This window comes from Ammodytes marinus (genome assembly GCF_949987685.1).
Source record: "Ammodytes marinus genome assembly, chromosome: 7".
Lineage (NCBI taxonomy): Eukaryota > Metazoa > Chordata > Actinopteri > Uranoscopiformes > Ammodytidae > Ammodytes > Ammodytes marinus.
In genome coordinates, this window is record NC_137211.1 from 14,440,483 (window position 1) to 14,467,433 (window position 26,951).

The 26,951-nt window shown below is 42.8% G+C and overlaps 1 protein-coding gene across 1 annotated transcript; it reads right to left on the reverse strand.

Moving 5' to 3' along the window:
• Positions 1 to 13,286: 13,286 nt before the first annotated feature.
• LOC307252867 (protein Wnt-5a) lies at positions 13,287 to 26,466 on the reverse strand. Its single transcript, XM_080030691.1, has 5 exons — positions 25,411 to 26,466; positions 22,184 to 22,335; positions 19,684 to 19,931; positions 16,367 to 16,659; positions 13,287 to 15,259 (listed from the first exon to the last, which is right to left on the reverse strand). Exons 2-5 carry the CDS (start codon positions 22,321 to 22,323, stop codon positions 14,801 to 14,803), a joined length of 1,140 nt encoding a protein of 379 aa, XP_079886817.1. The 5' UTR covers positions 22,324 to 22,335; positions 25,411 to 26,466; the 3' UTR covers positions 13,287 to 14,800.
• Between the last annotated feature and the right edge of the window lie 485 nt (positions 26,467 to 26,951).

Genomic DNA, 26,951 nt, shown 5'->3' on the forward strand with positions numbered 1-26,951 from the left:
TTGGATTGTATGTTCTTAGGGTTTCCTTTTTGCTAGAGCTGCTACAGCTCTGACTGCAGGGGCAGGTGTGTGTTTGTACCAGGTGTGCACTCATTGGGTACATGTTAACTGCTAGGTGTGTACCTTGTCATGGGCTAGCTAGTGTGGTTCAGAAATACTGACCACAGTTGACAACCGCAAGACCCACCTCTAATTATCAAACACACCTGCTATTGGAAGCAAGGGGATCCAAAAAAGAACTTTGTGTTTACATCAGGATGCTATGGAAACAAAAGGAGGATACGGTCATCCATGGTGTCAGGTCACCGAGTCATTTAGTGGTGGAAGATGTGTGTAAGTGTGGATTAAGAGTGGGGGCAGCTGGAGCAGATGATATATTGTTGGATAAGATCTCTTTTCTCTTTGTTTTGTCAAAGGTATAAAACATTCCATATGCCATTGTATGTGCCTGGATAGAGTCATCTTGGGAGCTAAATGTCAAAGGACAAAGCACAACAACGCATAGGAAAAAAATTATATTATTGAGTCACAACCAACTTTTTGTCATATGTCTTTTATCCCTAATGCTGTTTTAATGTGCTCTGACATGTCACAAGGTTTAAGGAGTGTGTGTCAATCATAGGAAACACAAGTCCAAATATTGACGCTGGTCTGTAAAAACATGGGCAAAAGAAGAGAAGCAATGGATATATGAAAGAAAAGGTTCTATTTTAGTTTTCAAACTGTTGGATAATAAATAGAAATAGCAAGTCTAGTACAAAGTTCCTTCAACGCGTGGCCACAGAGTTGCCCGTAGTTCAAATCAATGCTTACTCTCTACGGCGGCACTCAGCTGCTCTGGATAAGAGCATCGGCTGAACACCTTGGACGTCATGTTTTCATAACATGAACTATGTTCTCTGATAAAATTCACCAAGTTTATTGTTTTAATGTTTAATGAACCCACTTCCCTCATTAATCTCCCTGCTAAGCAGACCAAAGATAAACAAAAAAGCTGTTAAACAGCTGAGTTGTTCCGGGTTTTTTTTACAGCCACATATTCATACCATCTTATAAAAACCCGGAGAGCCGATATGCACTCCAAACTTGGCAGATCGGTCTCGCTTTGGTTTGAGGACTCTCCTAGTCTTTTCCCTGCCTGCGCGCTCTGTCTCTTTCTCTGTCCACCTCTTTTTTTTCTTCTTCTTTTTTTTTTTTTTTGGAATTCACCTCCATAATTTATTTCTTGCAGGAAAAAGACATTGTGGGCTCATAAATCAAAAGCACTTTATATAAAGAGAAATGAAAGCCGCCTCCATATGGGATGTTTTAGCTCACATTCTTAGCAATTCGACATGTAATAAAAGAAATATGGAATTTTCACCTCGGGTCTCTATCAATAAAACAAATGCGAGCACTGGATATGCTCTGTGTTCCTACATTCACACCCCTTACACTCACACACCGCATCGTGGCATTTACATAACTTGATTTGTTGGACACAGGAGTGGACGTCTGAACTAGTAAGGCAAACAGAGTGCATGTGCAGAACGTCTAAAGGTGTGATCTACAACCGTGCAAAGATCATTTTTATCAGGACAGATATATGGTTGAAGGCCCTTTGATGACCGAGTTTCCCAGGGTGAAAAGAAGGCTTCTCCACGGACAGGTTTATACTAAATCTTAAATCTCCCACTTAAATCTTTTGCTTTTGGCATTATGTGTACACTCATTTCTAGGTTTCCCAAAACAAAACCATGAGAGACTTGATATACTGTAGTTGGATAGCAATACTTTACCCGGCATTTATCACTCATATGTCTCTTAGGCAAAAAAAAAAACTAATCCTCAGACATTTTTATTCTTTGCATACATTCTTAAAGAGGCATGGCTTACCCGCAGTCCAAATCTTATCTTGGGCACTCTACACTGCAGCTTCAGTTTATCCCCCCTTGTCAGTTTGAATCTATCATTCTGCATACTATTTGACTTATAGCAGAACTGCCAGTCGGCTAAATCCAGCCCTGATCGCTTTAATCTCTGCTGCTGTTTGCTGCTTTTAAAACAATCAGGTTGTATGAAGGCAGCAATGATCTACCCCTGTGGAGAGATTGTGTTACTCTAGGACACCATTGACAGCTTCTACAACTCTCTCTTGCTGCTCATATATTATTGCATGGTGCTAGATAGCCTCTTAGTCTCTCCACAACTTAAGATGAACTATACAAAATAAAACATATCATCAATAACGTTTGTCTTTGAGAAAATTGCAATTGTCGCCCTTTCCTTCTTGAGTCTCATTCACTCATATCACATGTGAGTCATATGTGGGTTGTTTCAAACTCTTAAACTTGCTTAAGCTGGAATGCATGTCTGTGTAGCTACTTGTGTGTGTGTGTGTGTGTGTGTGTGTGTGTGTGTGTGTGTGTGTATGCTTGCGTTGATGCAGGCTGGTGATTTGTGTTCTCTCAAAGCCCTGTGTGCTCAAGGGAACAGCCATACATTACCATTGCGGAGAAGACAACCATGTCCTCCTCCTGTGTCTGTCTGTCTGTACCCCCACCCTCACCTCTTTTCTTCTCTTTTTGCACAGTAAACATTTGAAACGCTTAAACGTAGACTACGTGGTTGAAATATTGTGCTGTACATGTTATGCTGTCTGGCTTTTAACGGCAAAGGCTGTGGAAGGCCTGTGATGACACAATGACAGTTGCAGCTATGGGAAAAACTACATACATGCAATGGAATGAAATAAAGTTCTGGAGAGTAAACTGTACATGAACAGAAGTCTGTGAGTTGGTGACTGCAGTAGGTGAAGTTAGTACACTGTATATCCCTGAAGCTGCAGTGCAGAGGGACAGGTCTAAAAGGAATGTCAGTCTCTTAAAACCCTTCGGGTAAGGACTTAGGAACCACGGTCTGACTCAAAACACCTGCACCTTATAGAGGCCAGTGTACGGAGAGCTTCGACATCCTGATCCAACATACACATTCATGAATGTACGCTTTCACACAAACACACATGCATAAGCTTAGCACACACACACGCACACAGATATGCATAAAAGCTATTTGTGCTCACACACACGCACACACACACACACACACACACACACACACACACACACACACACACACTCACACACACACACACACACACACAGCAATGCACACCTCCATACACATACTGTTGCATATATAGCTTGTGTCATCTTTTCCATAGCTACCAAACCCCTTCTGCATACCTTAGTAACCTTTTTTTTGTATCTTTTCCCTCAATAGGTAAAGTGCAATGAAATACTATCCCCGTGTTATAGAGATGGACAAGATCCAGAAATGCTCTACACTCCCAAAGAACTTCCCCTCTGCTCCTTTTCAGACTTTTAGGAGGGGAAAAAAGGTCTCCTCTGTAGACAGTGAGTTATTTGTACGGGGCTGCAGCATGTCTGCAGGCTTGCACTGGACTGTCGCTGGGATGGGTGACTGGTTTTACTGGTCTACCTGTACTCCCCTCGGCGTGAGCAGCGGGAGAGAGAGGGGCAAAGTGAGCAGAACAGCATGACGTGGGCGCATTAATGGAAAGAGTTTTCCTAGGGTGAGACCTGTATGTGGGGCCTAGTAACAGGCAACTTCCTCATTAGTGTGTAGCTCGCTAGAAATCCTATTGATTGCACAGGATAGGTTGAGACCTATAGACTGAATTCAATTGGTTAAGTCTGAGTTTCTAACACAATGTGCAGAAGCAAGTTCGGTACCCACATGCTCACTCACACTGTAACACCCAGTGTATTTTAAGGTTTCTCTCCTCAAAAAGGAGAGTTTGGCTACGTGTTAAACAACTTTCAAAATGTGTGTTTTGGTTCCTTGCCATCGGACGTGGTCCCAAACGAAAGGGTTATTTAAAAAAAAAGAGGTGGCACAGCAGGATACCTTTCTAATCTAATGGTTTCTCATTAGCCTTGCCTGAGGGCTGGTGGCAGACAGCACTGTGCAGCAGGTTAACACACTGCCTTGGTTAGTCTAAAGCTTGTTTTCCTAGGCAGACGGCATACTGTGAACCTCCAGCAGTCATTAAGAACCACAGCACAAGTGATGAGCGAAAGACTAAACTGACCAGAAATCAAAGCTTTAAAATCACACACACACACACACACACACACACACACACACACACACACACACACACACACACACACACACACACACACACACACACACACACACACACACACACACACACACACACACACACACACACACACACATAGCCTTCATAGATATGACGGCTGGGCCTTTACCACTGTAGCACCTGATGTGGCTAGTGCTTGTAAAATGACTCCAAGTATATACGCGGGAGGAGATCGATGCCATACATTCTTTTTTTCTGGACAGAGCACTGTTCTCACTTTCGTTTCTGGCTGTCTTTTGTGTAAACAGGAAATCATATTTCTCTTTGTTGACATTGAAAGAAAGCTAAGGAGAGCCAGGGGCATGAAACAAGGGATTGTGTGAGAGTGAAGCGCATACAGAGTGAAAGTGAAGGACTTCAATGAGAAGGAAGCCAGTTTGGGAAATATTGGGACCAGATATTCTCCCTAATGTGCTGCAGGGCTGCAAATGTTTTGTCCATGTTTTACATTTGAGCTTTGGTGTCAGAAAGACTTTCCTTATTGCATTGTCCACTGGCAGTCATTTTGACTTCCAAAGCCAATATGGCATGCTGGTTTTTATCTGAGTAGCTTTTTGTTAGAATCCAGAGTTGTCATCATTACGGATTTTTTGGTTGTTGTTGCAACTTTGGAAATATTCACGTTTATAATAAATGAAATAGGATAATAGGACATATTAAGTTTGTGCCTCAAACCAGTGAAGCTGAACGTGGGAAATGATGCGATATCACATGCATTTCCATTTAGAATTCAAAGAAAGTCAAACATGGTTTTGATGCCATGTAAGGCTGCTGTTTCATCTTGTATGCTGTGAATTCAGCTTCCATTCTGGCATACAGTGAGCTTGAGTGGAAAACGGATAGAGATTCCAAGTGAATATATGTATTTCCCATAAATTAGATAACTGGCCTTATTCTAAGCTCTGAACTCAATTCAAACTATATCCATTCAAGTCAAAGTACATGCGCTATTTGGATTCTAAAGCACATTATTATTCCCTGTGTCAGTAATGAATAATGTTTTCCATTTCTCAAGGATGCAGACTCAGGAGAATGTTACATGTGCGCTGTTGTGCGTTATGTGTTTGTCTGAGCGTGTGCGCATTGGTTGGTGTGAGCACTCATTTCACGATGTGTCTGAGTCTGTGTGACCCTAGGGAAGCAAATATCTAGGTGTAAGAAGACCTAAAGCTGGTCCTCTCATTCTGCTTGACACTGTGGCCAATCATAACCTTTCCCTGGGTTCCCTCTGTAACTCCGATCAAGCTAAAGGGGGCCCTGAAAGCCAATGTGTTTGCGCACACACACAGAGATACATACAAATACTCACGCATGTGCACACACACATGCACACACACACACACACACACACACACACACACACACACACACACACACACACACACACACACACACACACACACACATACATACAAATACACACGCGTTTGCACACACACACACACGCACACACACACACACATACACACACACACACACACACACACACATCACCAGCCCGCTGCCAGAACCCATTCATCAGGCCCTCATAGCTGGGCCCTGTCAACCTCCAGCCCCAGGCCTGTAGGCCTCAAGCCAGGGGCTTGAGTTCCGGGCTCCCCGCCAGTCTGTCATGGTGCTGGGCCACGGGCCAGACTTCCATCAGCTTTGATGTGAGCTGCATTACCAAATGGCTGTAGAAGGGTGGCCCCTCAGCACAGGAGTTACACAGCACACTGAGCGGGTCAGTGAGCTACCACAAGCATTCAGCATGTGCACACACACACACACACACACACACACACACACACACACACACACACACACACACACACACACACACACACACACACCAATCAGTGGACTTCTCGAAAACCAAGTTTAGGGAAAGGTTTTCAATTTTTATTGAAGTTTCCATTGCATATGCTCCTTGTTATAAAATGTAATTAATGCGTGAAATATTTTTATATTCTAATATGATTAAGTGGGCTTAATTGTTTGATTTGGAGGGTTTATAGAACTCTACCTAATTAACATTGCAATAAATACATTTTTTTTATTGCTCCACATGCTGAGCTATAATTTGTCAGATTTTCATCATGTTGAAGACTGAAATATGGCATTTTATGGCACAGGATGCCTGAGAGATTGATTGCATTGGAGAGAAGCAGGCTAAGGCAATGAACTGTTGAATTATGTCGTGTTTCAAAGTTGTGTGCCAACTCTCATCTGCATACACAGCTTGGCCCTGCTCTCTCTCTCCCTCTTGCTCTCCTTCTCTCCATCTCTCTCTGTCTCTCTCTTGCTCTCCTTCCTTTGTCTCTCTCTTTTTCTCAAAACACTGTCTGAAGGCATTCATGTACAAAACCCTCACAACACAAATCTAATGGGGAATTGTCCAATATGTATAGTGCAAAAGATTTGGTTTGACAAAAAACAACATTCATGTATCAAAAATAGCAAACGTTGTAGTAGCACACATGTGCTGATTGACAGTTCTTGGATATTTCCAATGCGATATGAATTATGAAGAGGAAAATTGTCCGATCTAATCTGAACTGTAGTTTTGCTAACCGTTGTCTGACCTTGATATTGTTAGCAGAGGAAATGTTTTTACCAAAACCCTGGGCCGCGGCATCACCTCATATCTAAGGCGTCCAATTCTTTTTTTTTGGTTTCTCTCCATCTCACTTTCTATGTGTCTTCCATTTCTGTTTTTTCTCTCTCTCTCTCTCTCTCTCTCTCTCTCTCTTTATGCTTTATACCACAAGGAATGCATCCCAGTGGCTCCTGTCAGGTTGCCAAACTGATTGAATGAGTGATGATAAAGGGAAAGTATCCATCTCTCTGAGGTCAGCAAGGCTAGATAAGGAACTGGATCAACCAACTCAGTGCTCATTAATACAGTTCCACTTTAGGGAACATGTGAAACAAACTATCAACTTGTGTGAGAAATTCAAATCTAGCTTCCTGTTATGTTTCTTCATGGGTGTGGTCTTAAAACAACAGTGAAGAAGTACTACTAATATGTAACTGCAATACTTCAAAAGGAGCTTTTTTTCTTTGCCAAATCAGACAAATAAACACAACATACAATATGTGGGAAAAAGACGGCCTTTCTGAGCCCCCACCCCCCCCTCTCTAAGAAAAGTCAATGCCAGTAGGAAGTGCGAACGTTCCACAAGCAGACACAGGGCCTTACAGAGGGATATTCACCTTTAAAAAAAAGGTGTTAGGTTTATTGGATCTAGTGGGACATTACCTGCACATCCAGCTATGCAATTTTTCCGTCTGAAGCGTGTTGATTCATTAACCACAAAGACCTCAGTGTGAAGCCCCTGTTTAAACACCTTATTTCATTAAGTGCTTTTTAATGAGGCCGCTAACTAGCCCGTGTGTCAGTCATCAGGAAAAGGGACAGCCAAAGCTTTTGGAAAAATATGTTTTTCTATGGTCTGTTACATTTTTCCTGTGATGGTAAAAGTTATGATAAGTGTGTGTGTGTGTGTGTGTGTGTGTGTGTGTGTGTGTGTGTGTGTGTGTGTGTGTGTGTGTGTGTGTGTGTGGATTCTTCTCGAGTTCTAAGTCCAAGTGCATCCTGTGTGACCCGTGCGGGGGGATTTTTTGCATTGCTGTTCCCTTAATAAAGGAACTGGCAGTGGCACAGGTCTCTCCGTTTCGCAATGACTGGGTCTCCACGCTCACTTGCAGTAATAATACGCTCCATGTACTTGTTTTCAACACAGCACATTTCTTGACAAATCTTGTGGCAGTGGCCCATCTTCACATTTAGGACTTTTAATTCCATGGCATTCAATTTCAATCCATTTTGAGTTTCAGGTTTTTCCCCCCATCCTCTAGTGTAAAAAGGTCCAAACTACAAACCTGTCATTCATAATTCCAGCTCTTTATACCATATACTGTATAATCCATAGTTTATTTTGTTTAATTTTCTAACTCAGCATTACAAATTTCATGTGCATGGCAAGTAGAACTCAGACTTTTCTTTTTCTTATTATTGTATAATATATTTTTTTAAACTGGTGGCTGGGATGAGAGTCTATGAGAACTTGCTCTCAGTTGATTAACACTGGTGACTCACAGGGATCCCTCTATAAACCTGAACATTTCACTGATAGGCTTCATTAATTATGAGCATTATAGCAAATGACTTCATCTCAGCAACCGGGAGCGCATCAGTCACTGCCTGTCTGCTTCCTCCGCCGTTTCCTCTCTGTGTTTTTACACATTTTCACTCCTCAGTGAGAGTGGGTTGGGATCATTGTAAATGCTTGACATGAACGTTGCCAGATTTGGATACAGCTTTGTCTGCTGTCCCTGTTCTTTCAAAAATAAAGGCAGTCGGCTCAATTAGCTTTGCATTCAGGGGAACTCATTCTTCCACAGAACAGAACAGGAATGGAGACTTGACAAAAGGCATATATGATTCAACTCAGATTTTAAGGTGATGTGTAAGTATGTTAACAATGTTGCAATGTGTAAGGAGTTGCTCAAAGTGATGAACCTGCAGATAATCACCCCCCCCCCCCCCCCCCCCTCTGCTTTAAAGAGCTTTACATGAAGTTTCAGCTCATTGTTAAGCTGTCCATGCCACCGACTTTACTGTTTGGTTCACTTTCACTGCTCTCAGCATGCAGCTGCTCATGCTGAAAGTGTAACAGGTTGCCTTTCTCTTGTAGTTGTGTTCAGGTTTTTGCTAATGACCACGAGTGTTCAAATTTGTTGCAGGTATTACCTCTCTTCACTTACCATGGTGAATAGTAAAGATTACCAGATTGCATTCCAACCAGCTCTTGTAAACAGTGGGGAATGTACTGTACAAGATGTAGATGTGAAGTAAGTGGTAGGCACTGAGGATGGGGAGGGGGAAAAGGGAAGCTCAATAACTGCCGGATGATACTTTAACCATAACTGGGCTGTGCTGCACTGATGTCGGAGCAACCCCAGGGGCCCACTTTAATGTAATCCACCAAGGCTTAGCAGGCTGACAGAATCACTCAGCTATTGGCTCTGACCTGGCACTCAGCTCCCTGTGGGGCAGAGCTACACTCACTCTCTCTCTCTCTCACACACACACACACACACACACACACACACACACACACACACACACACACACACACACACACACACACACATACGCTTCACCACCACCACCAGAGAAGAGAGAAGAAAGAGAAGATCCCATGGCAAACCACAAACATGTTACTTTGTTCTGGGCTTGTAAACATGTCTCATTGTGTAATATATTGCACGTACTGTGAGAGGAAGCCATAACGCAAAGATGTGATGACAGTCAGCCTGAACGTAGCCTACACTAACATTAAGGATTGAGTCGTGTGAGAACAGTGCAGCAAGAGATGACAGAAGCACAGAGCATTAGCGTGTATAAGTATGGCACATCAAACCTCAGTTGTAATAGGATCCACAGTGAATGTTTAACTTATTTATGAACAATCCCTCAAATCGATTAAAAGGGAAAATCGAAAAAAACTTAATTTGGCAGTATGGTCATTCCAGCTCAAGGCTGGGACTTCTTCCAGTCTCCAGTCTTCCCAAGAATTGTAATCCTTTATTGTCTTATGAAGTGATTGTGTTTCCACATCTGTGAGCAATAAAGCGGGATGAGCTGCATTGCACTGTACTACTTTAGTGCTTTACATGCTCTCACACACGCACACGCGCATACACATACACACACAAACACGAGCGAACACAAGCACGCACACACACACCAACTCTTACTTTACTGTGTTAACATTTCAAATTATCTCTATTTTTCTGCTTTGAATTAGTTTTGGGTACTCTAATATGATAGATGACTATAGAATGTGTGGTTGATTTAGAGCTTGGTAATATAGCCATGGTAATATGTTCAACACTGTATAAGAACTACTGTTAATCTTAACTAATTGTTAAGATTAAAATAGTTATTGAACTGATTGTGATTAATTTTATTAGGCATCCTTCTCTTGCTTCCACACACACACACACACACACACACACACACACACACACACACACACACACACACACACACACACACACACACACACACACACACACACAAAAGCCTCAGTCATGCACATTGAGAAAGTCCGACCTGTATAACCTTTCTATTTTCAGCCGGAGTTGTGCCCCATTGAAACAACTTGTGGTGCGAGTGGTTTCTGAGGGTGGGGGGGGGGGGGGGGGGGGGGGCACTGGGATAGAACTGGCAGTGAGGGAAGGGGGTGGGGGGGGTTGGGGGGGGCGCTCGCTTGCAACGTCACAGTGTCCTGCCCCTCTCTTTCTCTAAAACACACAACCACAATCCCAAATAGCTCTAAATGCAGCTCTGCGGAGTGCTCTTATTTTGGCCCACTGACACTTTATGAGAGTTTTACAGTAAAGGAGCCGGGGAATGGAACAATATCCACTTTGGAGAGATGAGCTTTGCCAGAGCCTGTTGCACTAGTGACAGCTCATGTATTCTGTCTTCTGAGGCTTTAGACTCACAACGCTGGCCAACACTGATTAATGGAATTCACGTTTATGTGCAAATGCTCCCTCTGTTGTGGCAGTTTTTTTTTTACGCAGAGTCAAGGTAGAGTCATGGTTTGATGTGGTGGTATACGAACAGGAGTAGGACTACTGGCATGTGTATACCAGAACTGCACTGGGAATTTGATGTAGTGTTATTAAAAAAGGAGGGGACAATCCAGAGTTCATGTTGATGTTTTCTTTCACAGATGTTAAAATGTGGTGTGAATGTAGGCTACTACATTGAAATGTGCATAGTCTCAGTCTGGTATATTGTAGATACAGTTGAATATTAGTTCAGCCTTTTCCACTGCAGGGACAGAAAGAATCAACAAAATATTTAGGAATGTGAAAAAAAAAGTTGTGGTCAGCAGATCTGGCTTCAGCGGGAAGAGGTTGCTTTATATCAAGCAGCTGCCTTGTTTTAGGGAAAACACAACTTGTCACGTAATCATCTCGAAAACAACCCTCTGTGGAATTCGAACGCACGGGGGAAGAAGAATAGAGTAAAACCACCTGATGAGCCGCGTGAGCCTCAGTTCATTCTTCGAAATGATCACCTTTGCATGAATACAAAACACACAATGCACACAAACAAGCATTTAATCACAATAAATGCTTGAGTTCTTATGCATATTTTAAAAATTTTGAAAATATTCAAACCAATGTTCCTTTTTGGGAGGAAAATAAACCCATTTGAAAAAAACAGGAGAACATTTGAGAGCAAGGTGAGGAAAACAAAGGATAAGGATAAGGTAAGGTAACTTTATTTGTACACGAGGGTATATTTGGTTGCAGTTAAGAAGAAGAAGGCTCAATTAGAGAGGTTGCCTTCTTTTCAAATAAACAGTGAAGCGTGGATGACAAAGGGACCACTAAGGTTTACACACCAGCTTAAAATAACCACCGAGCATCTTGTCTAAGTGTGCGAGCGCTTGAGAGGTGCCCTTGCGGTGAATGCTTAATTGTGTGTGCAAAACCTAAATCACCCAACCTTTTCACCCTGCGACCACAGCCTTAAAAAAGACGCTGTTGTTCTCTGCAGAACAGGCGTATAAATATTTACACAGTTGCCCGCATTATCTGTCAAACTGTAGATGATGGGGGCAGAGAAAAAAAGAGGCAGGTGGAGAAAAGGCCAGCCCAAACGCAGACATCCAACCCTTTGCGTTTGAACATTTGGAAGTATCCACCATGGCCCTTTCTTTCTCTGACAGAGCGTGTCAGGAAATCCTACCTGTACACCAGTGGGTTTCAGGTTGCACCCCCCCCCCCCTCCCTGCCTGTTGTATCGGCCTGCTGTGTGCACCTGGATGTCTGTTTATGGCGTGGCTGGAGGAGTCCTGCTGGTGTGAAGTCACTCACTCACTGACATCTAAGGAGCCTCGTCCAGCACGCGCAAATAGTTTTTCACCTTCATGGTCATTAGCAATCCAGTTAATGGGTCATTTCATACCTTTGTAAAACCGACTGTAGACAGAAAGTTAAATGAAAAATTGTAAAAAGAAATCTAGCAATTCTTTGTCCCCTTTTTGTGTCTGTTCTACACTCTCTCAAAAGTATTTTTTGCTAAGAGTCTATTTGTTAACATTGTATCTTTCTCCCCTGCTTCTTCTTAATGGCCTATGTAACACCAATCAGAAATGTAAATACTTAAGATGAACACAACTTGTGCAAGTGGGTGCACATGCAAGTGTGATACACACACACACACACACACACACACACACACACACACACAGGGGTCAATTGACAGGGTCACATATGGGATGTGTTCCTAAAGCCGGTATCATTTTTCCAATGTAAATATTAGTGGATGTCAGGACCGTTTACACTGTAGCGGCAGTCCTACAGCTCTACTTTCCTGAAAGCACTTTCCCTCTGCTCCTCTCTCCCACGGGCCGCTCTTCTTGCAGCCCCCTCTCCACATCATTCCCCTCTCATCCAGCTCTCATGTAATCCCCCGGTTCTCATTACCCAATCTTCTCTCTTGTCCTCTCCAGCTCCTGCCGTCTCTGAAAGGGGCTCAGTTGTCTTCCAGAACAGCTCCATTCCCTCCATATTGAAAATCCACCTCTTCCTATTCTCTTGACACAATATGATTAATCATTCCATTAACTGATCCACTGTCAGTGGATTGTTGAGGGGCGCTTAGAATACAACTTTAACCACCCCTCTGAGAGACACCAAATCTCCAGGCCATCTTCCAAAGCTCTCAGGCAAACTGCTCGCATAGCCTGTGTTCACTACACGCCTAAAACAGCTGTCATCCAACGTGGCTTTGGCCGTCTGTCACTAAATCTGCCCAAAGGCAAGGAGCCCGAATGAAGGAATGTAACCGGTTCAGAAAACCCCCACACAATACAGATCGATTTAAAACAAAAAGGAAAAGTTAGATCCTGTTGTGTGGAATCAGTGGTCAAATATCTATTAAAATAGGCACAAGATCAAATTCTTTATGAATGTAATTGTAGGAGGTGGTGGTTTGTGTCGGGGATTTAGTTTAAAAAACTTCAGACAAAAAAAAAGAAAAAAATTGATAATATTACACTTGAATAATAATAAACACTGAGTAAATGCTTCTCTGCTGGTTTTACATTTGATATTTATTGAAACAAAGTAGAGCATTGAGCCAATTTGTAAAAAGTAACAAAATATCAGCTATAAGACATTACGTTGAACAAACCTCAAATTCATGGAGAAGTTTATAAATATACATAGTTGGATTGGTAGAAATAGTTTGGTCTAGTGAGAAATCATCACAGGGATAGTGAGCAGTTATAACTGGAGTGGTACTGGAAAGGAAATCTGAACATCTGTGACACGTGTGTGTGTGTGTGTGTGTATGTGTGTGTGTGTGTGTAACAGTAAAAGCTGAACATGAGTGAGAAGAAATGATTTGTGTTTCGAAACAATAAGGTGCATTTCCCTTTACAAAAAAACAGTGAAGAGCCGCATTGGTGTGAACAAAATGTTTGAAAAAGTGACGTTAAAACCTTTTAGATGACCGACTAAATATTGATGGAGATGATTGCTTTTTTTTAAGCTTGGAGAAGATCTGGTTAAAAAAAAGGAAATAAATACAGTTTACTGATTGGTTGGATAGACATACTATATACACAGAGCATGGAATATTTCACCACTGTAACCACAACATTGCCCATATATATTCAAACCATGTTAAGTATTGTAGAATAATGTTAAATGGATAATCTGTATTAATATGGAAAAGAATGTAGGCTATAATATTGATATATTTGTTTGCTGATGCACTGTAGTAGAAAAAACAGCTGAACAGACACTTACAGAGAGGTTTAAGCCTCTGTATCAAAGTGCATAATGGTGGAGGGCTTGTTGCAGCACCCTGGGGAACTCTAAGGCTACAGCTTAATAAATGGCCCCAACACCCCCCAAAAACCAGCCCTCTTTATTGTAGCCTTTTGTACTCACACAAAAAACAACAGTGTTCCATACTCTACATGTGAGGAGAGGGAACAAGGAGACTTCGGTGAGGACGGTGAGGGCTGGTTTGGGACTGGGCCCCATGAAAACACATCCATGCAATACAGCACACATGCGTTCTCCTCTCAACAAAACCAGGACCTCTTTAGTCAACTATGCCACACACATTTAAACTGTGCTCTTGTTAGAGAAATGAGAAGCACAGTCCAAATTTTGTAATAAGTTTGAACCATCTGTGATGACAAGCAAATTTGTATTCTCTGCAATTAAAAGAAAGCGTGGTGGTGGGGGCCCGGGGGGATTCCCAGCCAGTTTTAGGCACTTGAAGGGGTAAAAAAAAAAATCAGGCTGGTGAAGATTGGGCCAAAAAAAAATACATCTCAAAATAAATATTTCACGATACTCTCAGTTTTCCGAAGACATAGCATTTTTTTTTGAAAGAGTCAGTCTTTTTCGCAATGGCATAATTGTTTTAACTCTATAAATATAATTTATGTAGCTTCTTTCTTCCATTCTCTCTCTCTCTCTCTCTGTGTCCAACTCCTCCTTTTTGCTCATGAATACAGACGGATGTTCCCCCCCCCCCCCCCCATCGTCTGCAGGCATACACACACGACAGGCAAAACCAAACTTCTCACTGCTTGCTTCTCACTTGCAGACGAACTGGTCCACGATTTTGGTGCAGCGCTTGCACTTGACGTAGCAGCACCAGTGGAACTTGCAGTGGCAGCGCTCCACTATCTGGGCCTTGTACTGGTCGTAGCCACGGCCGCAGCACATGAGCTCGCAGCCGTCCATTCCCTCGGAGGTCTTGTTGCAGAGGCGGCCCACCGTGCCCAGGGAGCCTGTGCTCTGGTTCTTCAGGCAGTAGTCTGGACTGGTCTCCACGTACACCAGGTCGTGGCTGGTGGGGGCGTTGAACTTGCTGTGCATCTGGACCATCTTGCCTCGCGTGTTGAGCTTCATGGAGGCTGCGCTGTCGTACTTCTCCTTCAGCGCGTCGCCCACCTTGCGGAAGTCGGCCAGCTGCAGCCAGCACGTCTTCAGGCTGCACGAGCCCGACACGCCGTGGCACTTGCAAGACACGTTGGCCAGGTCTGACACCGTCTGAAAAAAATGGGGAGAGAATTTTTTTTATTTAAAATTGTATTTTTATATATAGGCCTACAGTATATTTTTTTAAAGATATTTTTTGGGTGTTTTTCAACCTTTATTTGAAAGTTCAAGATCAGAGACTGCAGGGTGGAAACATGGAGAGAGAAAGGGGGAATGACATGCAGTAAAAGGTCCACGGGTCAGACCCGAACCCGCCACCACTGCAACAAGGGCTGAGTCTGTGTGGTACACGCTCCACCCACTATGCCACCGGAGCGCCCCAAACTTATTTTTATTTAATAACCATATAAAGAACCCATAGCAGAAAAAATAATAATAATAAAAAAAGAGTTATTCTCATGTGAAAAAGCTGGGCCAAGTGACACATGCTTTGGATTTCTAATTTGTCCTGTCTGTGTAAATATTTGCACAATGTGTGTGTGTGTGTGTGTGTGTGCTGCTGCCTTGTGATTTCATAAGAGTCGTAATAAAAATAATAAAAAAGGACCGTGTGATCCTGTCCATGTCTCTTGCAGTAGTGCATTGAATCAAACATTGTCCGTTCATTTGTCCTACTTGAAAGAGAGCAGCCTGGCAACAGATATCTGGCAACCCCAGTTTCTCCTTTGAGGTGGTTTCAAGATGTTTGGAAAAGGGAAAAGAAACCCCCCAGTTGCGGCCTCCAATGACTCCATCTTCTCCCCACAGATCAAAGCTTTAAGAGGGGAGGGCTGACAGAGCTGTTACACAGATGATCAGCCGAGACCTATCTGATTGACCTGGATTGTCTCACTTCCAACTCCTCTCTCTCTCTCTCTCGCTCTCTTACTCTTTTGTATCATCGTTTGGTCTTATTCTCTCAGGCCTGCAGTTTATATGTTTTTAGTTTGCTTTTTTTAAATCTGATGACATCTGAAGATCTTTTTGTGTGTGTGTGTGTGAGTGTGCACGCATCTATCATTGTGTTTGCCTCTGTGTGCACGAGGGAGAGTGAAAGTAAATGACAATGATAGCTTTTATATGAGCACATTTGTGTGTGTGATTTGTGAAAATGACTTGGAATCGGTGCATGCGTGTGTGTGTGTGTGTGTCTGCTTATAACCCCCTAAGGAGTCTTACCCTGCGTCCGGCCTCGTTATTGTGTAGATTCATCAGCAGCCGGGCGCTCTCGTAGGAGCCTTTGGGGTGGCTCTTCTCCCTCTCGCGCGCGTCAACAAACTCCTTGGAGAACCTGTAGCCGTAGTTGAGGTTGTCTCCGCAGCCTCCCCACAGCCAGTCTCGCGGCAGGTCTTTGGGGCGCGCTGCACGGCTGCACCCACAGCTGGAGAGCTCCCCCTCTCTGCACGCCCGGCTCACAGCATTCACCACCCCTGCTGCGCTGATGGCATAAGTGAACGCAGTCTCTCGGCTGCCTAGTGTAGAAAACACAGAAAAAAAACGGAGGGGGAGACGTCAACTCACATTTCACAAAATGAGAAACAAGAGTTAAATGAGATGTATAAATGCACGTTCATCATCCCGGCACCCGATTCCTCTTTCTGTGGGCCATGTATGTATATTTATTTTACTCTTAACGTGTGTCACTGTCAGTCTCGCTTTACCAAATTCGGAGACGTGATGCCTTGTGACAGCGTTCGCCCATACATTTTTATTTATTTTTTTACGATAACAGAGCACTTCAGCCAAGCGCTGCAGGGCTCCTCATCACCAGCATGTTTGGAATGGCGGAATCTGGTTTGCTGTTGTTGTTGGGCTTCGGCCAGAGAGAAAGAGAGCGCCCTCCAGTGACGGAGATGGTCCCTAACAAGCAAGCCTTCCATTTCAGCCCAAATTGAGAGTGACAACAGCGCCTTTTGCTTTATCTGTCGAGGCTTGAGTGATACTGGAGCCATTTCAAATCAACTCCCACTGTTTTCTACCCTCAACATTTCCTCCCCAGAGCTTGGGAATCTTAAAGAAACAAAATATATACTCGTAAGCAGTTTTTTTTGCTGTCACCAAATGCTCCTTTTATTACTACCACTGTACGAAAACCACATAGACTAGAAGGGGAAAAAACCAAATGAGGAGATGAGATAGACTTGATAGACCAAAGTATGAGCCTGCATGCTGACACTCAAGATTGGGGGGGCTCGGTTGCTACAATATAGAAATGCACAGCTCATATACCTGCTGGGTCAAAACCTTTGGAGAGCGTGCTGTAATGACAGTAACAGATGGACAGAGGATGGGGGGATGAGGAAGGAGAAAGAAAAGATGACTGAAGTAGATGAGATAAGAAAAATAGCAAGCAAAATGGAAAAGGTAAACACACGTGCACTTAATGTCTCATAAAGACAGGAAAAAGACAATGACGAAGAACGAAAAAAAGAGACGCCTAAAGAATCCTTTTGGAAATTCTTTAAGACGTACAGGTGGGAAACTCTGGCAGCAAGCAGAGGTACACAGAGAGATTTATTACTTCACTACTGCTTTTTAATCCAGCCTGGAGGATATTGGCCTAAGTAGTAGACCTGCTTCCTCCCTCTCTCCCTTACTCCCTCCTTCCTTCCCACCCTCCCATCCCCTCCCTCCCATACCCCACAGCCCTGGAGCCAGCCAAGCCAGGAAGGCAGGCAGGCAGGCAGAGAGGGTCTGCATCCAAACCACGCCAGCACCCCCTGGAGCTCAGCTTTAAATCACCAGCAGTGTCCTAACCATGCAGACAGACAGACAGACAGACATGGTTTTCAGATAGACAGCTAAAGTGGGGAGGACATGTTTACTTGGCCCAGGGTGGGCCCGAGATGGGAGCAATGTTGGGGAGGGGGAGAAAAAGGGAGGGAAAAGAGGAATGGTAGAAACGCTGCTGATGAGGGTTCCTATGAAGACGGCTCTGTGGAGAGGGAGCCAGCGGACACAGATGGGGCAGAAATACCAAGAATAGTGTACAAACACTGAGACGTGCCTATATGTGTGCACTCAATGTCATGTAGTAGGGTATGGTCACAAGTAAAGCATCGAAGGTTAGGTTCACCTTAGTGAGATTTTTTTATTTTTTTTAATAAGAATGTAATTAGAAAAGATTAGCATCTATTAGTGGTATTTATTTGTGCGGTTTCAGTTATATGTGCTTTATGTGCTCAGGTTTTGACCCCACCCCCCCAAAAAAAAACCCTCCTCCCATAACAATGACCTCAAAATCCTTTACAACTATGGAGTGATTCATTTTCAGAGTGACTTCTTTCTACCCAGAAGAAGAAAAGAAAAAGTCACCAAGAAAGCTGTTGACAGTGTGTTCTGTGGATTTGTCCACAGTTATGGGAACATTATTGCTGGAAAGACAAGCTGCTATTCAGCACATTGAATGTTATTTTTTTAAAGCTGTGAGCACCGCAAATTCCATTCATCATTTATTTCCATTAATTGCTCTTGGGTGGGAGCAGAAATATCAGAGATGGATATCTCATAATCTGGACAAATGGGTGTAATCTGAGTAGGTGAGAAAATGTGGGTGTTCATCTTTTTTTTCATCTAATGTCTGAGGAATTTTAAAAGATTCCTAAAATGTGAGCACCACAAGCACTGACTGGTGATCCATTCAGATGTGTGGCCACTACGCAGCCAAGCCTGCGGTAACTTTGCTGTGATCCCAACACTGACATTGCATGGAGTCATTATAATTCAGCCGAAGAGTTATGATCAATAAATGGTAAACCACCTTTTCATTAGCCCCTGGGTGAAGGCTCAAGAAGGAGGAAAACTAAAACAAACCATGTTAAATGATAGTGTCCAACAGAGGAATTTGCTTTTAAGAGAGTAAAGCTCTTAAACTTCCTATATAATAGATCTGAGCACACTGCATGTACACGCACACACACCCATAGACAGACAGACAGTGTAATCTCCCATTACTTGTAAATACTGGGCAGCCAAAGCCGTGTGTGTGTGTGTGTGTGTGTGTGTGTGTGTGTGTGTGTGTGTGTGTGTGTGTGTGTGTGTGTGTGTGTGTGTGTGTGTGAAATGAGATTGTCTCCCATTCATCAGGGGAAAAGCAGATTCTCTGCCTCCCTCCTGTTCCATGTCGGGAGCTGGTTTAGCAGGCCAAAGCCACATGTGATTTATCCAGCAACCTCACCCACCAACTATTCCCTCCACACAGCTGCTGAAAATCAGCAGTCCCATGTGCACAATCACGCGCACAATCACACACACACACACACACACACACACACACACACACACACACACACACACACACACACACACACACACACACACACACACACACACACACACACACACACTAAAGAATGCTAAAGGCACATAATGTGCAAATTCTAACACCAGTGCAGGGAGTGTGTTAGCTGGAACTGCTAACACACATTGTATCTTCTTCATGGACATGTCTTTAAATAATATATGCCATTTTCATACAGGCTTGGCCCATTTCTTACCTATTTGCATGACCCGTCCAAAAACAGAGGAGTTGTCCACCGTGCTGCAGTTCCAGCGTCGGTGTCTGAACTGGTACTGGCACTCTCTGATGCCTGTCTTGGCTCCTTCCCCGATGTACTGCATGTGGTCCTGGTAGAGCTGGCACAGCTTCTTCTGGCCCGGCGACAGGCCTACCAGCTGGCTGCACAGAGGCTGGGCACCGATGATGTAGGCCTCCGGGATCAGTAAAGGGTTCATAGCCAGGGACCTGCATGAGGTGGACACAAAATGCACATGTTTTCACTCCATGCCATTATGATCCAAACGAAATGCAAGTGTTCGGGCCAAATTCACAATCAACAGCCGATTTCCCCTGATTAGTTACTCCCTCTGGATGATGAAGCTATGTTAATCAGAGAAATGAGGTGTCATTATTTATTGCGTGGAGTCAAAACGCTGCATACTCTGAGCTCTTAACGACACAGGACTTAAACCATGTGCTATTTCGGGCTGAGAACATACACTCAATGGAAACATGGAGACAATGAAGAACGATGAAGAAAATTTAAAGTGAAAATAGAGAATGAAATAAAGAGTGCATAAAGTAAAAAGGGAAAAACAAAGTTGTAGAGGTCATAGTGATTAAAACTTTGTATTTAAAAAAAGCAAAGATTAAAGAAAAGTTAAGACAAAATAAGACTTATTTTGTGCAACAGAAATTGTTTTCTTCTTCTTTTTTTTAACAAAAGCTAGTAAACCCTGAATTATCTTGTGACTCCATGGAGTGCGCCTCAAGTGGGGAAGCACTGTCTAAAAAAAAGTCTAAAGAGAACATCTAAAAGAATCAAGACATAGTTTGCCAATTAAAAAAAAAGAAAAAAAAAAAAAAGGTTTGAAATGTTTGCTTGAGTGCATTTCATAATGACTGTTTCCTGACGTCAACGTAACACACTGAGTGGATAAATGCGCCATTAAACTTGTATATACCTTTCTACGGTACCACATTGGAAAATATCTGATCATTTCACCTAAGGCATCAGCTCCTTTCAATTTTGTATAAGAGAAAGAAGGAAAAATAGAGCGAGAGAGAGAGAGAGAGAGAGTGTGATAGAGAGAAACAATGTTAACAGAGAGAGAAAGAAACACTAGTATACGTAGCATCTGGTCCCAGGCCACAGGACAATTAGAGCAGCCCATCCCAGAGCCCCTAAGAGAAAGACAATTAGCCCCCAGTGTAACCTGATAGACTGAAGGAAACTCGGCAACGAGGGAAACATAGGCCGAATAGACACAACACATATACAAAAGTAGACACATAAGAAAAAAACAGCTTAAGCCCACATGCAAACTAACACACATACCCACAGTAAGCCGACCCCCCCTGCTCAGACATGCTAAATCATTCACACCTGTCTGTCCTCTCAAAGAGGAAACTAAGAGACACAAACAGTTTGGGCTCCAAACTCAAAGCTTTCCAACATGTGTGTATGTACTGTATGTAATGTGTGAGTCCTCAACTGAGTCCCTAATCCAGCTCGTTATTTGAACTTTCATGTAGTTGCACAATAGAATATGTTTTTCCGTACATATCTAAATGAATTTTAATCTTAAAATCAATTGTTTTTAGGTGTCCAGAAAGACACCCACAAATAAAGTGTATTATTATTATAAGTTTTAATAATCATTATTTTAATATAGTCGTGCCATCACCACTTGATGCCATCACTAGCTTTGATCTGTTTATTTTAAATACATAAATCTTAACCAGGAACCACTCAAATGTAGGATTATGCACAAGGGCACAATTAGACAGGAACACAAACAGTGCCAGGATGTAACGAGATGTGATGTGGAGCCAGAAGTGCTTCTATGGTGACAGGTAAACAGTATTTTCCTCTATCATAAGTACTCTGTGTGTTTAAGTGCAACATGCTCAAATATAGACTTTTCTAATAGCAGCAGGATGTGTGCGCGCACACACACACACAAATGCGGTGTTCGTGTTTGCACATTTCTGGATGGCGGCTCATAAACCACAGCATTCTATGTTTTCTATAATATTCATAATTTTGGTTTGGCAATATGCAAAGAAGGAAAATAAGGGAGAAAAAGGGTCTTCCTGAAAAGCTAATGTGCTACAGTCAGCATGTTGTGTTACTTCATATGTGGTGCGAATGAAACTGAGGAGGCTTACTTAGCAAACAAGCACACATTAAGTCTGAAAACTGACTCTGAAACTGAGTAAAATATGAATATAAAAACAAACAAAATGTTTAAAAATAAAAAATCAACATTACCCTAAGATATTTGGCTTTACTCCTGTCTCATTTGACATTTACAAATGTGACTTGTACTAAGTGTAAAGAGGGGAAAATCCCTTTTGGAAAGCTGTAAAATCTCACTGGGCCATGTCGCAAGTAAGCACACAATTGAAACACACACCATGCACAAAATAAAAACACACACAACAACAACAAAAAAAACGGTGCACATGTGGAGAGAAAAAAAACAAATGCATACCACCAGGAGTTGGCCTCCACCACCACCTGCATGAGCAGTGTGAGGAGAGTGAGGGCAAAGACACAGTGTCTGGAGTCCAGCAGGCTGCCAGCAAAGGGCCAGCTAACCGGCCCACATACACAGCCCAGCCTCAGGTTCATTCTGCCGCTGATCTGAGGGAGGACAAGAGGAAAAGATGGACGTCAGTCGTTTGTTGTACACAGTACATTTTTGCATAATACTCAAAAACACAGACACAGGTATCTGCGATGTCAAAATGTACAAACAGTTTGCAGGGAAAATTCTCTCAGCTTTATGCCTGCATATTTATACTCTCTATTTCACATGCAAACAGCACGGTGTGTGTGTGTGTGTGTGTGTGTGTGTGTGTGTGAGATGAGAGCCCTGAGGCCATCAGTACTTGCACCGCAGAGCAGGCCTTTGGCAGCAGGTCTGAGTGTGAATCACATCAGGCTGATAGACATGCAGCCGGAGAAGACACAATGACCATGAAACCTCATCTAGACATTCCTGACAGTTGACTTGCAGCGACAGAGGGACATAGAGAGGCCTATAGATTTTAGCCCTGCATACTTACTGCTGACATGATGGTCACAACCAAGAGCTCTCAGTATTCACCAACAATGAGCGCATTTTGAATGCAGAGGTGGTTAAATTAAACAACAATTAAGATCTTAAATATGAAATATATTACAATATATAAAAAGATCAATGGCCTGATTGTTTTTGCTTTTCCTGATAAGGTTTACTTATTTTAAACCATGTGATTAAGAAATACCCTTTGGAAAATAGTTATACAATTGCTTTACAAATTAGTTTGAACTATAATTCCTTAAAAACATTATAAAAATAAAATACACAAAATCTATATTTATACAAAACACAAATATTAAAAATAAGACATTTGATCATTTAAAACTGGTTTCCGTTATGAAAACTATTAAATGTGCAATTTGACAAATAACGGTCATTTCGATCTGTTTTTAGATTTAAATGAATTTTTAGATTCATTAATTGACCGTGGCTCGGACTACATAGAGCCACGTCAGCGCAGGGTGGTCTATGGCCTAGTTACACTGTGCAGCCTTGCGCCGAACGAAAACTTTAAAGAAGGGGGGGAAATGGCAATTATCTGCAGGGAACTGTGTGGCTTTGGTGATATAGTTTGGCTGCTATGTGGGCCGAAAATGAGTTGAAATAATTACCCCTGAATTTGCGAGTAAAAACGGCGTGCCAGCCTGCCAGTTGGGCCGTATGTGAATTTTGGGACTGAGGGCAGCTCTAATTTGTCATGCTGCGTTATTTTCCAGAGCTGAGGCGTGTAGACCTGGGCCTGCCTAATACTCATTAAAGACGAGGCCAAGTTCACCATCACTCACCCAGCGGGTCACGCACACACACACGCTCGCTCGCGCGCACGCACGCACACATCACACACACACGTGCTTTCAGTTGGCGCGCTGCATCAGTAACAGTTGGTAAGATTATGTTCCTTGTAGTTCTTCCACAAAAATTAAGGCAATAATTCACATAGGCTGGCGGTTTTACACTGATTTTAAACCAACTAATTGGTGTTGTAACGCCGGCCAAGAGGCGGATATACTTTAATTTACGGATAATTAAGTTCTACAATTAAATATGATTTTGTGCCATGCAGCACTTTTCATCAGGAGTGACTCAACAGCAGGGATGGCACGTGACACAATGTTGAAGTATTAATTACTCTCAGGACGCCACAGGTGCGTGCAATTATGACATTCCACAACTGTGTGTCAGCCAATCAGAGCAGAGAACAGTAATTATTCGTTAGACGGGAGGCTTTTGTTTTTAAATAAATAGCCTATAGGCTATTTCTCGCGCCGTTTTATTTATTTCAGTGGCTGTAGCTATTTTAAAATGTAGCCTATACAAAACTTTATACAACTTACTTTTATCCTCAAATGTGGTTCCCTGCATTTGCATTTCCACTGCAAGCAGCGTAAATCTCGCGCTCCGTGACCCCTGGAAACGCTTTGACCCAAGAGAAACATTCATGGGACGTGACTGGATGACTAACGACTACCTTACTGATTTCTGTCGGTAAAAGTGGCATCAAATTGGGCAAATTTCAGGAAGAGGACAATTAGAATACCCCCTTCAGGATGATAAAACATCGAGCGCTGCTGTTGCAATGGATAATTTAAGAGGCCATTTTAAAAAGGGCCATATGGGACTACGTCGAGTTACATTTAACCAATGAGTTAAAGAATGAAAAAAGTGGCATAGGCCTACGGTTCTTTTTCTTCTTTTATTTAACGAGAAGAAATTGTTTCACCTGTGGGCCGGTGTCCCTTTCACAGTTTTTATTTTCTATGGCTGTAACCTTTGGACAAACTATCATACTTATTCATTATATTACTAATCAAATATAATAGTAGTTAAATCGGATCAACAAATTGTTAAAACGTAGAAGTAGCAGGGTGCTGTGAGTTTCACATTTTGACTAATTTAATGACTGGGCTATTTTCAATTGACTTGCCTATATGATAAGTAGGCCTATGGTCTACATGTTTAAGCCTATTGGGGAAAATATGTCTTGAGTTAACGATATTAATGTAGCCTATTAATTCAGCCTATTTTATTTTTTATATTTTTTTTGGGGGGGGGAGGGGGGATGATGCTTGGGGTCGGCAAAACTTACATTTAATGGAGCATTAAATAAAACATGTCCACCCTTTCTCAAGCAGCATTCCGGACTAATTAGTGAAACATTATCCGCATTTAATATCGCAAAATAAGGAGTCTCCTTTCATGCCAGTCCTGTTTATAAAAACCAGGAGAGGGAGCCAGGTACAAGGATTTGATGAGGAGAGTCAGCTCAATAAAGAACAAAAAAAAACATCGACTTCAAATGGGGACCGTTAACAATATAAAAAGGGAAAGCGGACATTTTTTTCTTCATCACATAAAACATCTAGGCTAAATTATGGTTAGGTTTTAGCTGAATTCATTTTTTGCCCAGCAGGCCACTGACATATGGGTCACAGTCAATGCGTTAGTAGTAGGGAGGTTTGGGGGGAGGTGGCGTAGCAGGTTTCACACATCACATCTGTCAAAAACTTTTTGTCCACATCCAAGAACCAGTGTTAAGTCCAAAAAGGTCCCCACTGAAACACCCCCTCTCTATTTAAGATTAACTGCGGCTGCATGGAAAAGCGAGTGAACCAGGAGACCTAAAGGCTACTCACCAGGGAGCACAGCCCGTTAGAAGTTGTAATCCACGTTCTGCAGACGATATCAAACCAATAATCCCAGTGCAGGCCAGGTGGATTTAAGATTTCCTTTTCCGCGCCAGTGAAGACAGGTCTGTTGTCGTTTTATCCGCACCTCTTGGACAGTGCTTGGAGTTGGGGGTGCACAGAGTAGTGTAACGCCGAAGAGAGTTCTTCAGGTTTTGGTGTTGTGGTGAACACGGACACCCAGCAATCGGCGAATGCGCTCCGTGCGCCAAACAATTTAGAGGTAGCCTACACCGGTAGGATGCAGTGGGGTGTATAAAAAAAATGTCCAAAGACAGTGTAAGAAAATGATCAGTTCCTTTCACGAATCAGTGCGTGACTTTGCGGCGTCTTTTGCCAAATAAAATCATCTACGGCAACCCAAAGTGCCAAGTACTGGCTGAAACCTCGGATGTGCTTTGTCGATTTTAATTTATGGCGGCCTACTTTTCACAGCCTCGCTTCCAACAATGGAACAATGTTCAAGATCATCTATCTCAAACCAAAAACATGGGAACTCTTGCCATGAACATTAAACACCCAGCCGCTAACACGCTCAGGTCATAGCGCGTTTTCTACCTGCGGAAAGCTCCACACGGTGATCCTCGCCACAAACGACTTGTCAATTTACCTTCCATTCTGTGCAAAAACGACTGTGACAATTCCTTCGCTCGAGTTGAAAGTCTTCACATGCAAAAAAAAGTAAGTCATCCACCTCACCCAAAAAAATAAAAGACTAAAAAAGAAAGAAAAAGAAACAGATGCCACAATTAATCGGCTCCAGACAGTATGCTCCCAAAAAACTTTCCGCGCGGACTATCTCCAAACAGTGCGGCTTGGCGAGAGCGCACGGTGCCAGAGGGAGGAAAAGAGCACAGCGTGTGAACAGCAGCGGCTTTGCTGAGGCTCCGAGTCTGTCGTCCTGCCACACGTGCGTGTGTATGTGTTGGTTGAAGTGCAGACAAGTATCGCCGACTATACCCTCCCTCTTCTCCTTTTCTCTCGCTCTATCTCTCACCTGCTTCAGTCGCCTCCTCTCACAAACTAGCACACTGCTGCCTGGATGCGCGGCGCAAAACCTTCAGATGGCGCATGCGCTTCACATTTCTCCTCAAATCCCCCTTTTTTTTTCTTCCAGTCACAAACTTTCAAGTAGCGAGGAATTTGAGTGTAGGTGAAATTTTGGAGAGAGAGAGAAGGGCGGAACAAAACAAGCGTCTCTATTACCTAAAATAAACTTATAAAGCACCCGAGGCTATTACCCTATCCATTCAGAGCAGAGTTAGGATTTTCACTGGCAGCAGATCGAGTTACCACTCAGTAAAAATCGAGACAAGCAGGTCCAGATCGTGTGCTTATACAGGCTGCTCTCATCACCTGAAGGCCTGTGTGCATTACAGTCATTACGGTAATTATTATTTTATGGTACATTATCTCAAAACATGCTACAGGAATCCGCCGGCTTACAGTTCGATATTTTTCAATGAACCCGATGATGAGTGTCAGAGGGC